General features: G+C 41.4%; 1 protein-coding gene and 1 long non-coding RNA gene across 2 annotated transcripts; one reads left to right on the plus strand and one right to left on the minus strand.

Annotated features, from left to right (window-relative positions):
- Positions 1-422: 422 nt before the first annotated feature.
- On the minus strand, positions 423-1181 carry LOC147434825 (uncharacterized). The gene has a single exon (XM_086490034.1). It carries the CDS (start codon positions 1176-1178, stop codon positions 567-569), a length of 612 nt encoding a protein of 203 aa, XP_086346160.1. The 5' UTR covers positions 1179-1181; the 3' UTR covers positions 423-566.
- A 78-nt stretch (positions 1182-1259) lies between these two features.
- Positions 1260-16402, plus strand: LOC147434826 (uncharacterized). Its single transcript, XR_015185254.1, has 3 exons — positions 1260-1389; positions 15399-15541; positions 15644-16402. It is a non-coding gene; the product is annotated as an uncharacterized LOC147434826 (long non-coding RNA).
- The last annotated feature ends 211 nt before the right edge of the window (positions 16403-16613 follow it).

Here is a 16613-nt window from a genome sequence, read left to right on the forward strand (position 1 = left end):
TACTAGCCAATGCTTTAAAAGTAGTGAAAATTATAGTCATACTATTGCTAATTTATTTGATGATAAATGGACCACGTGCACATATACTGTGAGGTTATCATCAAACATGAATCGTACTTAAAACGAGGAACTAATGCTACATGATTATTGACATTGATACAACAAAGTTTTAAAAAGGAGGGTGGGTTAAGATGACAATAGACTAATGCCATGCCCTTAATGAAATTATCTTCTTGGAGATTAAATATGACATTTGAAGTTTATCAAGATCCATGGTTTTATGGATCTTGATAGATTGGTGGAATGGATAACGTTGGAGGCATGTAATATTAGTACATCAGGGTGAAAATTAGATGCTAACAAGGATTAGATCAATTGCCGATCTAATTTATTTAGTTGGTGAACATAAATTGCTCAAGAGGAAAGGTGCATGGCGAGCCATTTGCGGGAGCCACGGGAGGTTAGAAAGGACTAAATTTGCAAATATGGTGGTCTTGAACCCAGGACCACGAGAGAGAGAGAGAGAGAGAGAGAGAGAGAGAGAGAGAGTTTGCATGAGTTTGTGTTTAGTCCCCGTAGCCGCACATACCAAACTGGCATTTCACTCCTTTCCTGCAGCGATGGCCGACCTCGCCGCAGTTTTTGGGGTCAGTATTGAGGTCACAGCAGGTGCCTTTGCAGCAGGAGAAGCCCCAGGGGCAGCGCGACCCACAGGAGCCGCAGTTGTTGATGTTGGCGTGGAGGTCGACGCAGACGTCATTGCAGCAGCGGGCGCGTTTGAAGGAGGAGTACGGACGGTAGCTGAAGCACAAATAAGGGTCTTTTTTGCAGCCGCCGCGGCGAGAGGGGGACTTGGAAGGGGGCGGGGGAGAGGGCGTGGGCTTGGGCGGGGTCTTAATGGTGGGCGGGGGTGGAGTAGGTGGTTTGTAGGGTGGGGGTGGGCCCTTGGCCAGCGGTGGTGTAGTGGACGGCTTAAAAGGCGGAGGCGGCGGGTTAGTTCTCCATGTATCACGTTCCCCGGTGCTGTGTAATAGCACCCTCCCGCCCGCTCTCTCTATCTCCTCCTCATCCCTCATCACCCTCTCCAAGAACGGGCTGAGCCCCTGCACTCCCTGCACCATCGCTACCATCACTACCACCATCACCGCAATCGCCACCTCGCAGCGCAAGACTCCCATCTTCTGCCGCGGCGTTTTGTGTCTATACTATAAACTAGCTAGCCGAATGTATGTTATTGTAGTTACAGGCGCACTACACTACGAGCTGGACGCGGCTCTTGCGTGCCTCTTTAATTAGGAAGCTGCGAGCTCGGCATGGAAGCTGCAGGGCGCCTAGAAGTTAAGAGGTATACGTACGGGGAAGCTGAAGATATAAGTACAAGGCTTGCAGGTGGGTTGGCCATTATATGCATATGTGTGTGTGTGAGAGAGAGAGAAATGCTCCTCACGATAGGTGTAGCAAGTAGTTCTGGCGCACTACTCTCTTTGAGCACGTCCCTCCGTGCAAGCCTTAAAAACCTTGAAACATAGTAAACCAACATTGAAAAAGTACACACCTAGAGCAAACATCTCCGGTTGCATTGACCTCAATATTCCTTGTCAACTCATGCCTCAAGTCTTTTTCTATTATTAATTAGCATTATATGGCCAAAAACAACCCCATGTGGCTCACAAGGCTCCACGCTGTATGTGTATCTTTGTCCTACTATATCCATGGCAAATTTAGCATTTTCTACTACCCATAATCTTTGTCAAAGGCTCATTTTTGAAGGGTCCAACCCTTCATTCAGCCAATAAGGTAAGAAGGACTTCCTTTCTCCAAAGCCTACATAACCACCTCAAATTCTAGTTTTAGTATCTTGTATTCATAGACAATCAGTCTTCTTATGAAAAACTACAAATTTTTTAATTTTTGGATAAATTTACTCTCACAACCACGGGTATTTTGGGAATTTTGGAAAATTTGAAGGGCATTTTGGGAATTTTGACAAAATATGAGGGGTATATTGAGAATTTTTGAAATTTGAAGGGTATTTGGGAATTTCCACAAATAGAGGGGTATTTTGGTCATTTTCCCTGAAATTATTCTTGCCTTTCATCGAGGATAAAAGTGCTTCGTAAGGGCACCAAAGCCTTAAAAAATGAGACCCGCCCAGTCCCTCGACACAAATAATAGTAGTTGCAACTCTCCAATCAAAGTTTGGCACGTGACAATTAAGAGAATTTCACATTTTGCACAAACAGACCTTAGATCAGAGGGGGTTTAAACTTTGCCACGCACTTTCATCACACAATTGCGCCATTGATTTTGGGCATTGTGGGGTGCCATTTCATTCGAAGGTGGGCAACCCCTAATTATTAAAAACTAAAAAATTTGGGGTTGACAACAATCTAAAAGCTATGGACTTCCACCACAACTTCGTTACACAATCAAAGCAAACGTTGGGTATCAAAGAAACCATGAAATCCACCCCAAAAAACCAAAAAAAAAACTCAAACTCTATAATATTTTAGAATTCAGACTCTTAACCCTATTACATGGCTCTTAAGGTCATTACATGAAGATAACTTAATTTCTTCTCCACCCAGTACAAAAATACGCGTGTAATAGTGAATGTGATGGCACGCATCAATTTATGCCCTCGTGACCTTTTTTGGGCAGTGAGTTGTGGGTGGTGAGATGTTTATTTTATGTTTTAGGGGTTGGAAGAGGATTTTGGGGGGTGGGGGTTTTTTTTGGGGGGGGGGGGTTGTTTGTGTTTAGGGTTTAGACCAAGTGGTCGACCGCCCATCACTAACCACTAACCTAATCTTTGCATATAACGAAAGAATAAGGAGTGTTGAGTAATTCTCACCGAGAGCTTCACCGCAACTGGTCTCCTATTGCACTCGTGCACTTGCGCGTACATGCTCCCGTAGCACTTCACAAGTGGTATCAAAGCAACCGTGGTCCTTTCCCAATTTGCGTGCATGCGACCATCTTGAAGAGCTAAAATTTGAGCCTTAATGTGTAGCGAGTTTCTAAGGTAGAGAAGGAAAAGGAAGTAATGCTAGACTTTGTGTGTGAAGCTTTACAGTGCTCTTTGTTGAAGCTTTAAGACCATATTGTTGATTATTTATTACAAATAGCAACGCTGTGACATTTTTTGACAATAGCATTGAACTCTGAAGAGAGATAGCGTTGATGACTTTTGATACATAGCCGTGAAATTTGCTCAATATACATAGCGCTAAGTGGTTTTTGTCAGCAACGTTGGTGAATTTTGCATATCTGGAGTCCACACACACACACAGCGAGAGAGCTGTCGGGTGTGTATGAAGCAAGCCGAAGCAGACGGCATTTGGAGGAGATAGCATTAAGCGCTACACACACACACACACACACACACACAGAGCACAAGGAGAGCAGGGAAGTGTGAGCATGTGTGTACTCAACACACACACACCCTCGCACACACACACACACACACACACACACACATAGATCCCTTCTCATCTTTCGGCATCAGCATCAATGAGCAGTGTTTGACACACAAATGAGTGCTTATTGATATATGTTTATTGTGGTCTAGAGATTGTTTTTCTTTGAATTTTTTCAGCATAGCCATGTCGGCTCACAGATATATAGTAGCACTGTAACATTTAATGCACTAGTAACTTGTGTGTTGCAAAAAATGATAACATAGTGAGAATTTCATTAAGAACAAGTTCCTAATGAGCATAGAGAGAGTACTTAGTTGGAGAAAGCAACATAGCCATTACACTTAGCTAGTTTGGCATAGACAATACTTGAAAAGAGAGAGAAATAGAACAATTGACAACATTTGAGGACCAGGTTTACATGGAGCCGGTCCCTCTCTAAAAAGGCTTTGTATTATAGCTTCCCCCATCAAAGGAGACTTTTGTACAACAATCTTTGTGTTCCTTGACAAAACTCGTTGGTGCAATGAAGATGGAAGCTTCATGCACAAAATTATGCTTGAAAAACACACCTGGTGGGCCTAGCCTCAATCCCAAGACCTCACACACCTTCAAAGATGGTGAGAGCTAGCAGGGAATGAGGAAAGATTGAGAGAAAGAATATGTATCTTACGAGAAAGAAGTATTCTCCTCACATAATCACTCTAATAGCATAGCTTAGCTTAGTAATTAGCATGATAGAGGAGATGAGCATGGCAATGAAGCTTGGCTCTTGGTTGGATTTGCATTCCATAGCTGTAACATTTAATGAACTAGTAACTTGTGTGTAGCGGAAATTGATAACATAGTGAGCATTTCATTAAGAACAAGTTCCTAATGCGCATAGAGAGAGTACTTAATTTGAGAAAGCAACCTAGCAATTTACACCTAGCTAATTTGGCATTGACAATACTTGAAAAGAGAGAGAAATAGAACAATTGAAAACAGTTGAGGACCGGATTTACATGGAGTCAGACCCCCCTCCATAAAGGCTTTGTATTATAGCTTCTTCCATCAAAGGAGACTTTTGTACAATACAATTCTTGTGTTCCTTGATAAAACTCATTGGTGCAATGAAGATGGAAGCTTCATGCACCAAATTATGCATGCAAAACACACCTAGTGTCCCTAGCCTCGGTCCCAAGACCTCACATGCCTTCAAAAATGGTAAGAGCTATCAGAGAATGAGGATAGATTGAGAGGAAGAAGAGGTATGAAAGAATTATTCTCCTCACATAATCACTCTAATAGCATAGCTTAGCTTAGTAATTAGCATGGTAGAGGAGATGAGCATGCCATTGAAGCTTGGCTCTTGGTTGGATTTTGATCATTCCAAAGCCAAGAGTTGTTGGTGTAGGCCTCCACTTCTCAATGCTTGTAGAAGGAGACGGAGTTCTTCTTGCACACGTGTGTGTGTGTGTGTGTGTGTGTGTGTGTGTGTGTGTGTGTGTGTGTGTGTGTGTGTGTGTGTGTGTGTGTGTGTGTGTGTGTGTGTGGCAATGAGTTAGAGTAAAATGCATCCTGCTCCCTCATCTTGGTCGATCCCTCTTGCTATTTGCTCATGCTGGCATCCTATTGGCTCCTACAAAGCTTAGCCAATGACAATTTAGAAGAATAATTGCTAGCCTTGTGACATGTGTCTCCCTTTCCCCTTTTGTGAGAGCTTTAGGTAATTAAATAACTCAATTAAACTCTCATTGGACCTCTAATTAGTCTTCTGGCCAATAGGAATCAGGCAAGCCATTGGGCTGCTGAACGCTCATTGGACCCTTTGGTAGATTGTCCAATAGTCTTCTAGGGAGCTTAATTTCTATTGGTTCTTTTATCAACCATTTTTAAATTGATTAGACTAATTTTACTCTAGCCTAATTCACTATAAGAGGAGTAGTCTATAACCGCCAGTACTGTCGGGAAAAAACAAAGAAAAATGGAGAGAGAAAAAATTGTGGGGGCGGTAACAACCACGGCTATGAACGCAGTAGACATTTGAAAGCAATAAGCGTGGTAATACTAGCGGTAATATACCTGTTGCTATTATCGCGACTGTTGCCGCTCCTATTATCATGCTTATTGCCGCTAAACGACCATTCAAAAATAAAGGTGCTCATTTATTTTGGGTGGCCCAAATAAGAAACTTTATTTTTGACCTGCATAAAACAATGAAACATCAATTGTTTTTTGGAAGAGTATACAAAAATACCAAAGAATTGAAATTGAACCTACTTTACCTTGACAATTTAATATGCAGAAGATCAACTATTTAAAATGGTTACAAATAAAATGTAAATTGTTGTATATACATTGTGCCACATTGGGACGTTACGAAAGTTTGGACAAATATTTTTTATCTAATCCTCCTCGATATGCTCTTGGTCCAAAGGCATGTACATTTGATCACCTTGACACTACACAAACCCAAACTAAATTAAACAATTATCAACAGCTCAAAAAAATTCATACAAAATTACTTGTTTTAACTTACCACTTGTAGTGATCCAACCGCTACGTTGAATTGCTCGCAAGAGATGTGGTTATTCTTGAACAACCATCGTCAACAAGCTAGTATCAAAGTCTGTATGGCGCTCCCGATACTTGACCATCTCTCTGGTTGGTCGAGTAAGACTGATATTTTCAATAACAATAACAAATCATTAACTACAATCTTTAAAATCACCGATCGACATTATAAGTTAATCAATCTTACATATTTGTCCTTCCACGCTGCCTTGCCTGCTGAGCCATAGTGAGTGGATGTTTGGCTGGCACGAGCTTTGCGTTGTTGTTTGTAGGATGAGCCCGTCGTCGCCTGATTGCTCTTTTCTTGCATTGCCCACTCTCACTCTGTGTCTACCATGTTCCCACTGCGATAGCTCCTGTCTGGATCTCTAACCTGGTTGGCTGCAGCACGCCGCACACTGGACTTCTTGTTTTTCAAAAAAAAGTATGTAGCATTCCAACCACTATTATGAAAAACATTGATTGGGCGCATTTGGAAATCTAGCCAGCAGCGCGTCCTCAATGTGGCGTGCATGATTGGGCAGTTGGTCTCTAAAATTTATAAAATAGTTCTTATACGTTGAATGTATAAAAATTAGTAGATGGGTCGAAATGCCCTGCTTTGTGTTGTGCCAAAGTCCACTTGGCCGCCATATCGTGTCTGGCATGGGTGCGTCAATATCCTCATCCTCTACATCAGGGACAACACGTTCTGAAAGTGGGGACTCCGTTCCCCCGCCACTACCAAAACAGGCAAATCCACAAGATCTGCCACCACTACATCTCTCACCACACTCGCTGCCTTGAGACGAGCATCGACGCGTGCTGCTAGAGGAAGTTCGTCAACGGTGTTCTAGTGAAGCAGGAGTGCAATGGAGTGGCATAGTACCCTGTGACGCGATGGGAGTGGGACCATGTGATGCGATGGGAGGAGAGTAGGACCCTACGGTGGAAGGGGAGTAGGATGATAAGAAGGGACTGTAGAGTGAGGTGTCGTCGGTGCGAGGCTCTGTAGGTAAGGAATACCTCCCTAAATCCCCCATGGTGTGGTCTACGGAGAAAGATCGTAAGTCGCAAGCTGCTGCGGAGTGTAGTGGCCAAACAAATCCTCCGTCGAATGGAGGTACTGCTCTAGTAAAAAGATAGCCCGTTGTACGTTTGGATCTACGACTAGTGGAGGACCCTGAGTAGAGTAGGTGTAGGATGGCCATGCCTCTACAAATAACAAAAATAAACCTATGACACTCATGGTTTAGGGTTAACTAGCCGAAAACAATGTTTATTTCTTTGCTTGTTCTCACCGCTTCAAGACTTGGGTCCTCTGGAGGCGATGTCCACCCCGGGTGGGAGCCCACCTGGGACGTGAACCAACCAAAAGAAGAGCCAGATGGCTGCTCCCCACCAGGTGGTCTTTCGTCTGACATCTACATTACAAAGAGCAATATAAGATTTAGTTTTCCCCCTACTCGCTCATCTATAAATACGTACACAAGTATATTAGCACACAAACACGTAGATACATATACATACTAATAGACCTAAGTAGAGGCTAGTAGTACCAAAGGTCAAGTGCACCTCTTTAGATATCATCATAGTCTCAACCGTGGTAAAACCAAAGGTACATTGCGGTAATCCATGCATGAGTGGATCAATGACTGTGATGCCATGATTAAAAAAGGACTATACCCAAGACAAAGCATCTAACCTTTGGGTGATATGCTCTCGTACTTAGTGCCTACAACATGCATAAACAAATATATATATGCACACACAAATATATATACATATACATAATGTAGCCATCGTTTTGAATAGAGATAAAGAGTTATGGTTGTAAATGTAGCCATCATTTTGTGTTGTGCACAGTGCGAGAGTGCTCTTGCTTCTGTAGAGTGCTATGAAGAAGAGCTTCTTTATTGTGCTTCTTGTATAGCATCTCTTCACAATAGCTCCTTGTTCGAGGGATTACTTTGCCCCCATTTTGCATGCATGTCTATCTCCATTCTAAGGTACGGTATCATTAAAAGTTGTCCAACCTAATGCCTATTCGGTGGGGAGAAAGGGATAGGAAGAGAGATAGAGAGAAAGATAGAGAAGTTAAGGAGAAGAGAGTAGAAAGTAATTTCTGAGGGTTTGTCGACGTCACGTAAAGAAGGTATTTTTCATAGCACTCTATAGAAGCAGGAGCATACCCGTACTCCGCACACCACAAAATGGTTGCTCCACCTACAACCATTGCTCTTCATCTCCCTATTTCTTTATCTTCCTCTCTCTACCTATCTCTTTCTCCACACAGATATCTCTATTTCTCTCTTTCCCTCTTCCTCCCTCTTTCCCTATCTCTCTATATCTCCATCTCTCCAAACCACCCCCTCTGCCCTTAGATATCAATTATTTCATTTCTTAGCCTTTTGAGTTTTTTTATGAAGATTTTTAATTTTTTATGATTATTTTATTTTATAGTACTTTTAGATGTTTATTAATTGCAATTTCTAAGTCCACCTTTATTTAAGAACACTCCAGTAAAGCTTTGGTGAGGCCTAAATAGCTTCTCCATCAGGTGGTTAAATGTGTCCGGTGCATTGGTCAAGCCAAAAGGCATGGCAATGTACTCGTAAAGACCAAACTAGTGCAAAATGCGGTCTTTACAATGTCTTGATCAATTATCCTTATTTGATGGTAGCCACTTTTTAGGTCAATCGTACTGAAGTAGGTCAACCCCTTTAGCTTATCAAATAGGTCTTCTACCCGTGGAACGGGAAACCTATTCTTGATAGTGATCTATATTCAACACACATACGATATGTGGCATCTTTCTTTTGCACTAATAACACTGGTGAACAAAATGGAGATGAGCTAGGCCTAGCCATGCCTTTCTCAACCAACTCATGCACTTGCTGCATAATCTCCTCTTGTTGAGCTTGAGAAACTCGATAAGGAGGTTTATTAGGCGGTGAGCTTCCTGGAAGAAGTTCAATTGCATGGTCGTCATCCCCTCGTTTGGGAGGTAGCTCACAAGGGATGTCGTCAATAAAAACATCTTGGAATCCCTTGAGGAAATTGGATAACTCTAATTCCTTTCGATTGCTTATATCTTCTTTTGCTAAACATTAGGTTCATTTTGAGAATCTTTAACAAAAATCATGTACATGGAAATAGAGCTATTTATTGACTTATTGAAAGCTTTCTTATGTACAATGGGTATGGTGCTACCCAACTCCTTAGCATCTATGTAGATATATTTTTCCTTGTATCTAAAATAGATTTGTCTTTCGCGGAATTTAACATTGGTAGCCATGCAATCAAACCATGGTGTCCCTAGGATTACATCCTCATGTTTGAGAGGAGAGATGAAGAAATCTTCCTTGTCCACATAACTTTGGGCATGGAGCTTCAATTTCCCAATTAAGGGAGTGACTGAGGCTTCTTGTCCCTTGAAAGCACCATAGGCAGGTAGGACATCTCCCATCTCATAGGCTTGGATGCCTAGCTTGGTGGCCAAATCTGTGGATATGAAATTGTGAGTAGAACCAAGGTCAAAGAGAATGAAAGCATCATGTTCTCTTACCTTTCCCAAAGAATCCTTGTGGGGGAAAGAACGATAGGCATGCCCTTGCTCCCCGCATTTGTAACAACGGTTATCTTTTTGATAATGCTCTAGCTCTTCAGGAGAGATTTTATTTTTTCCTTTATATAAACTCCCTTCTCCTTAACTTTGTTGTTGTTGGAGTTGCCTTTGGGAGACTTTTGGATGTTGTCCCTTGGGCTCATTATGGTCCTTGTTTTCCATGGGCTTAAGATTTCTCTTAGCCCCTTCTTGGAAGTTGATTCTTGAAGCCACCATGGTATGGTGTATGATCACAGATATGGTGTGAGGCCTTTGGGAGTTAACATACTCCACCATATCCTCATATAAGCCCGCACAAAATTGTTTTTCTTGCTCTCCAAAATCCATCTTTTTGTAGACAGTGGCTTTGAGATGTAAATCCCAAAACTTGTCTACATATTTGTGAATAGATTCATAGGGAGAGAGTTCAAGCTTCGCCATTCGGTGAGTAATTTGTCTTTGGCATCGCTAGCCAAAAAACTGCTTCATGATGTAAGCTCTTAAAGCTTTCCATGTTCATGGAGCTTCACCGTTTGCTTGTATGCTAGACCACCATTGCCTGGCTGAATATTGAAAATGCATAGCTACATGATGTAGCTTAGAGGACTCTATGAAGCCCTCATCTCCAAACCTTGCATCAAATTGTTGGATAAAGGCTAAGACTTTGTCCGTAGCAAAAAAGGTGCCATCGTAGGTAAGGAAAGATATGTTTTTTCCTCCCTCTTTGAACTTTTTGAGCTTGGACGACCTTTTCCATGTGGCATAGGATTTCCTATGGACTCTTCTCTTGGGCGGTTTGAGAGCTGCACCATCACTTTCTTTAGAAGAGGAAGATGATGGGGAGGATGGAGAAGAGGGTGACCTCTTTCTCGCCTTTTTCTTCCCCCCTTGTTCCTCCTTTTCTGTACCATCACTTTCTTCAGAAGAGGAAGAGGATGAGGAAGATGGAGAAGAGGGTGACCTCTTTCTTGCCTTTTTCTTCTCTTGTTTTCTCTCTTCCCTCTTTGAATTATGGTGAAGAGGAGTATGCGAAGGTCTTCTCCGTTTAGGGGGTGTTGAAGAGCGTTTTTCCTACCGTCTTCCTTCCACCGAGGTGGTAGGAGACTTGCTTCTTTCTCATTTTTTTGGTGGGGGCTCTACCGTTGAAACTTGGGTTCTCCTTTGGGAGGGAGATGCCTCATCAAGTAGTAAGTTTTTGAGCCCTTCGTACGGATCCTCCTCTTCTTCCCTTATGAGAGAGAGTCCTCTTTTGGAAGTTTCGGTTAAGCCATAGGCAATCCCCATAGGACTCCATTATTAAGACCATAGCTCTCGACGGTATCCCCGTTTATTGCTTCAAGGATAAAAAAACCCTATTCTACTTACTCTTTTGCAATTAATAACACCAACCATTTGTAGCAAGCTTGAGGACCTCTCTTCTTGAGCAAGAAAGAGAAACCAATAGCTCTAATACCAATGTAACATTTAATGTACTAGTAACTTGTGTGTAGCAAAAACTGATAACATAGTGAGCATTTCATTAAGAACAAGTTCCTAATGATCATAGAGAGAGTACTTAGTCGGAGAAAGCAACATAGCAATTACACCTAGCTAGTTTGGCATAGACAATACTTGAAAAGAGAGAGAAACAACAATTGACAACAGTTGAGGACCCGATTTACATGGAGCCAGTCCCCCCTCTAAAAAGGCTTTGTATTATAGCTTCCCCCATCAAAGGAAACTTTTGTACAATACAATCTTTTTTGTTCCTTGACAAAACTCATTGGTGCAATAAATATGGAAGCTTCATGCACCAAATTATGCTTGAAAAACACACCTAGTGGGCCTAGCCTCAGTCCCAAGACCTCATACACCTTCAAAGATGGTGAGAGTTAGCAGGGAATGAGGACATTGAGAGGAAGAAGATGTATCTTATGAGAAAGAAGTATTTTCCTCACATATTCACTCTAATAGCATAGCTTAGCTTAGCAATTAGCATGGAAGAGGAGATGAGCATGCCATTGAAGCTTGGCTCTTGGTTCGATTTGCATTCCATAGCCAAGAGTTGTTGGTATATCTAATTCTCAATGCTTGGAGAAGGATATGGATTTCTTGCTTAACACATGAGTTGTGTGTGTGAGTAGCAAAGTGAGTTAGACTAAAAATGTCAACTATGTCTTCCCAAAAGCTCTTGCTGGCTTCCCATTGGCTCCTGCAGAGCTTGTCCAATAACAATTTAGAAGCATAATTGATAGCCTTGTGACATGTGTCCCCCTTTCCCCTTTTGTGAGAGCTTAAGGTAATTAAATAAGCTATTTAAACTCTCATTGGAGCTTTTAGTCTTCTGACCAATAGGAATCAAGCTAGCCATTGGGCTACTAGATGCTCATTGGACCCCTTGGTAGACTGTCCAAAGTATTTTAGGGAGCTTAATTTCTATTGTTTCTTTTATCAAACATTTTTTAATTGATTATACTAATTTTACTATAGCCTAATTCTCATTGGTCCACCTCTTTGGCTAGCCAATAGTATTTGAGGGGAGATTGGGGGTAACTGGGCTAGGAGCCTACCATGTGTCCATTCTTCCCTTTGGGGAGAGCTTGGGAGTGTGTGTGTGTGTGTGTGTGTGTGTGTGTGTGTGTGTGTGTGTGTGTGTGTGTGTGTGTGTGTGTGTGTGTGTGTGTGTGTGTGTGTGTGTGTCTTTCCCTACCATTAGGGCTCTCTCCCTCCTTCCTAGGGATGTGGGAAGACTTTTTAGTCTTCCCATAACCATCCAATTTTCCCCACTTTTGGCCATTGGACAAATTAATTAAATTTAGGAACTTTAGCCTATGGAAGTCTTAATGGAGCTGAACCTTAGGTCTTTTAAGCTCATTAATGCACATTGCTCATTTGCAAATTGTTCCCCTTTGGATCCCTATTTTCCCTCCTTTGGATCCCTGCTGAGACCGGTCTGGCAGCCTTACCAATATTCTAGCTTTTACTCCCCTAGTACCTCCCCATATTAAATGATCAGTTTGAGAAAATCATTTGGGAGAATAAGATATTAGTTTTTATGACAAGCATAGTGTTGATGCACCATTGTATAGATCTCCCTGCATCAGGTTTGAGACTATTGTGGGGCCAATTTGGATCAGCCATTTTAGCCCTATTTTGAGCTTCTTACTTCAGCCATTGGGCTCTGTCCTGTATGTATCACATTGTGGGATCTTCTACGCTCATTGATTTTCAAACGACTGATTCCAAGATTTGCATCTAGTGTTACAAACTAAGCTTGAGAGTCCGTCGAGAGGTACTCCTAAATTGTTCCTCATTATGGGTGGTCTTTTGGTTTTGTGAGTATGTTAAGCCCTTACACTGTCGAAGTTCTGTCAAAATTTGTAACTAGTGTCTACATCTTTATGCCATTGACATATTTAGCTATGGTTGACAGGTTCTTGCTCTAATGGGAGCTTTATGCATGATTAGTGCTTGTGGTGCTATTCTTCTCTATTGAGAGTGGTTTTTCACTCCCCACGAGGAGAGGTATTAGTTCAGCAGACTTGCGTACACACTTTTGGTGATTGTTTTTGTGCAGATCTACACTAGCAGTAATTACCATCACATGTACGTTGAGTTGCGAATGTTTCCACTTTCAAACCATGTACCTTCCATGATAGAGCATTGATCTACACGTTCTGTAGTTGCATCCATGCCAGAAGCCTCAACACCACCCACAGCATCTTTCTCTACATTCTCATCATCATACTAATCACCCTCACCCACCGCATCCACTTTTGAAGCAATGTTGGCACACACGGCATCCTTCCCTACATTTTGATCATGGAGAAATTCAAATCGACCCACATGCTCAACATTGTCACCACCCATGGCATCCTTCTTTGCATTTTGATCATGGGGACATCCAGTTCCACCCACTTCAAATGCATCCATATCACAAGACACATCAAATTTGTGTAAAGCATCATTTCCTATATTCTAAGCATTCCTACAATCATCAACACTTAGTAAGGATTCATGTACATCTTTCCAAGCATCAACCGCACTTGATGCTTCCTTCCTTGCATTGTCACCTTTGGGACATGCATGCTATGTCAATGGTACCAAAAGTTGGCATGCTTGCATATTTGATAGTAGCATTGCCAATATCATCATCCTACAGTACAATACTCACTAAACTCGTTGCATTTGTGTTGAAGCTACTACAGAGAGTCCCAAATGCTCTTCATTTATCCTCACCCAAGCATTGCTCAAGGAGGAGATTTATTCCCATTATTTATGTTGTAGAAGTTCTCCCACAAGCCTTAATTTTTACAAGGAAACTAGGCACTGCATATCTATGGTGCACCTCTTTAGACATGTAAGTTACCACGTGAGCTGAAATTTAATTGCCAAAATGTTAAAATTTTAATAGGATTATATTAACAGAAGGGGTTTTCTAATTGATTTTAGAGTTAACCGTAAGTTTGAAGAAAAAGGGGTCATTTTACTACCTTAATCATGTGGCTAAAAGCAGGGTTTGGTGGTACAAAAACTGTACCCATTTGGTTGTTTTTCACTTTGGTAGTTGTAGGGTTCTTGGAGGAGGGAACTTGAATTTGGACTTTTTAAAGGTTACATTTTAAAAGGTACAATTCAAAGATTATAAGACCAAGTGCAATCATGGTTTAGCAAGGTATAGTGTGTGATCATGGTCACACGTTTGGGATTGATTTGAACTCTCTCTCTCCCTACTGCACGCAAGAGAACTTTGAACTCTCTCTCTCTCCTACTGCGCATGAGAGCACTCTGCAGGTTATTCACAAACACCTTTTCCATAGCTCCCCTTGTGACCTTTCCTTCCTCCATTGCCCTCTGCCAACATGAGGACACCAGCCCACAAATGTGCACCTAGAGCCACACCCAAAACTTCTAAAGAGAAGCACTCTAGGTAGGATGAAGGGGAGTTCATTCAAAACTCCTAGTAGCAACCGCAATGAGCCTCATACCAACAAGAACGAGCGTCGCAGCAGCAATGGTACTACAACCCCCAAAGAGAGGCAGAACATTGATCAATCAAAGATGACAAAGAGCATGGGAAAATCCTCTGTTGCACACGTGAACAGATTCACAACAAAGAAGAGGGGTAAGTACTATTACTTTACATGGTTGACAATGTACCATTTGGTTTAATTGCATGTTAATTAAGGTATTATAAGACATTATATGCATGTTGGTTGCATGAATATGGCTGCATGTTAAGTACTTTATACATTTGGTATGATAGTGGCATGTCTTATTGTTTCCTCTTGCTGTATTTTAGGAAAAAACAGAATGGATGAGTATCCAATACTCAACAAATTTTTCTATACTGCAAAAGAATTACATGAGGAGTATGGTTTGAGTTTAGAAGGAAAGGTTGCTAAGGACTTGTCTAACTATGATCTTACAAAAATGGCACGACGTATGGTTAAAAGTCAAGCTTTATGGCATTTATTTTGTCTTGAGGCCATCATGTGTGCCACTTATATACTTAATAGGTGTCCTATAAAGCTTTGCAGTCTATTACTCCATATGAAGCATGGCATAATAGAAAGACTTCTATTGAGCACATGCATGTTTCTGGCTGTTTGATTGAAATATGCTTTGGTGCCACAAACATAGTGCAAAAAATTAGATGATAAGGCTGTCAAATGTATTTTTGTCAGTTATAGTGCTGAAAGCAAAGGTTACAAGTTGTATCATCCACAAATAAAACATATCTTGGTCTCATGGGAAGTTGTGTTTGGAGAAGATTCTATTTATCCCTTGTTGTCATGTACTAGAGACTATAATGTCAACTCAAAGGACATTTATGACACTTTGTTGCCTCTTTTCAGTGGTGGAGGTTCAAATGTAAATTCCAATGAGGAAAATGTACAGCCTATGGGGGTTTCTAAAAATGTTACAGATCAGCCTAATACTAATGCAGATGTACATGATGTACTTGATGAGGAAAGGGTTGAGAATGAGCAAGCTAGAGGTATGCCTAAATGGCTGGTGCATACTTTGTGTGATAGCAAATTGGATGCACATTTGTCTAGTCATACTCATTCAGGTTCTCACCATGCATCTTGTGCATCAGATTGTTATGCTTTGGTTGTGTCTCGCCGCTTACATGATGTTGAGGAACCTCTATCTTTTGATGAAGCACAAAATTCGAAAAATTGGATGGCTGCCATGCAATCTGAATATGATGCACTAATGGAAAATGACACATGAATTTATGTGATTTTCCTCCTAGAAAAAAGGTCATTGGTATGAAGTGGGTTTACAAGTTGAAACGCAAGCCGGATGATGAGATTGATCTCTATAAGACCCGTCTTGTTGCAAAGGGTTATGCACAGCCAAAAGGCGTCGATTATGAAGAGACTTTTACTCCCACTTGTCGTATGACTACTGTACATTATCTATGTGCATTGGCGGCTCATTGTGATTGGGATGTACATCAATCTTACATTGTTACTGCTTTCTTGAATGGTGACTTATTTTGAGGAAGTTTACGTAATGGAGCCTCGCGGTTTTGTCAAGAAAGGACAAGAGGATAAAGTCTGCAGATGTAAGAAAGCTTTGTATGGGTTGAAGCTATCTCCTCGTGCTTGGTGTCAGAAGGGTGACACTCATTTGGTCAAACAAGGCTTTCATAACAGTCCAATAGAAAGCACATTGTATGTAAAGTGTGAGGGTGATAAACTTCTCATTGTGGTTCTTTATGTGGATGATTTGCTTCTCATTAGACCAAATGAGAGACATATTGCTGAATTTAAGGCTGATTTGAATGCTATTTTTAAGATGAAAGATTTGGGGATGTTGCATCACTACTTGGGTATACAGTTTAAGCAGTGTGCTAGTGGTATTGCCTTGTGTCAAAAAGGTACATAGAGACATTGCTATGTAAGTTTGGACTTGAGGATTGCAAACCTATTTCCATTCCCATGGAAACAGGTCTGAAATTGAGTCTTCATGATGTTGGTGATCCTGAAAATGTCATTGTATTCAGTTTGCAGTCTCACAGGTCAGCAGATTTATGCATAGCCCAGGGTCTAAGTATTGGT

The sequence above is a fragment of the Adiantum capillus-veneris genome, chromosome 19, assembly GCF_014529385.1.
Source record: "Adiantum capillus-veneris isolate H3 chromosome 19, ASM1452938v2, whole genome shotgun sequence".
Lineage (NCBI taxonomy): Eukaryota > Viridiplantae > Streptophyta > Polypodiopsida > Polypodiales > Pteridaceae > Adiantum > Adiantum capillus-veneris.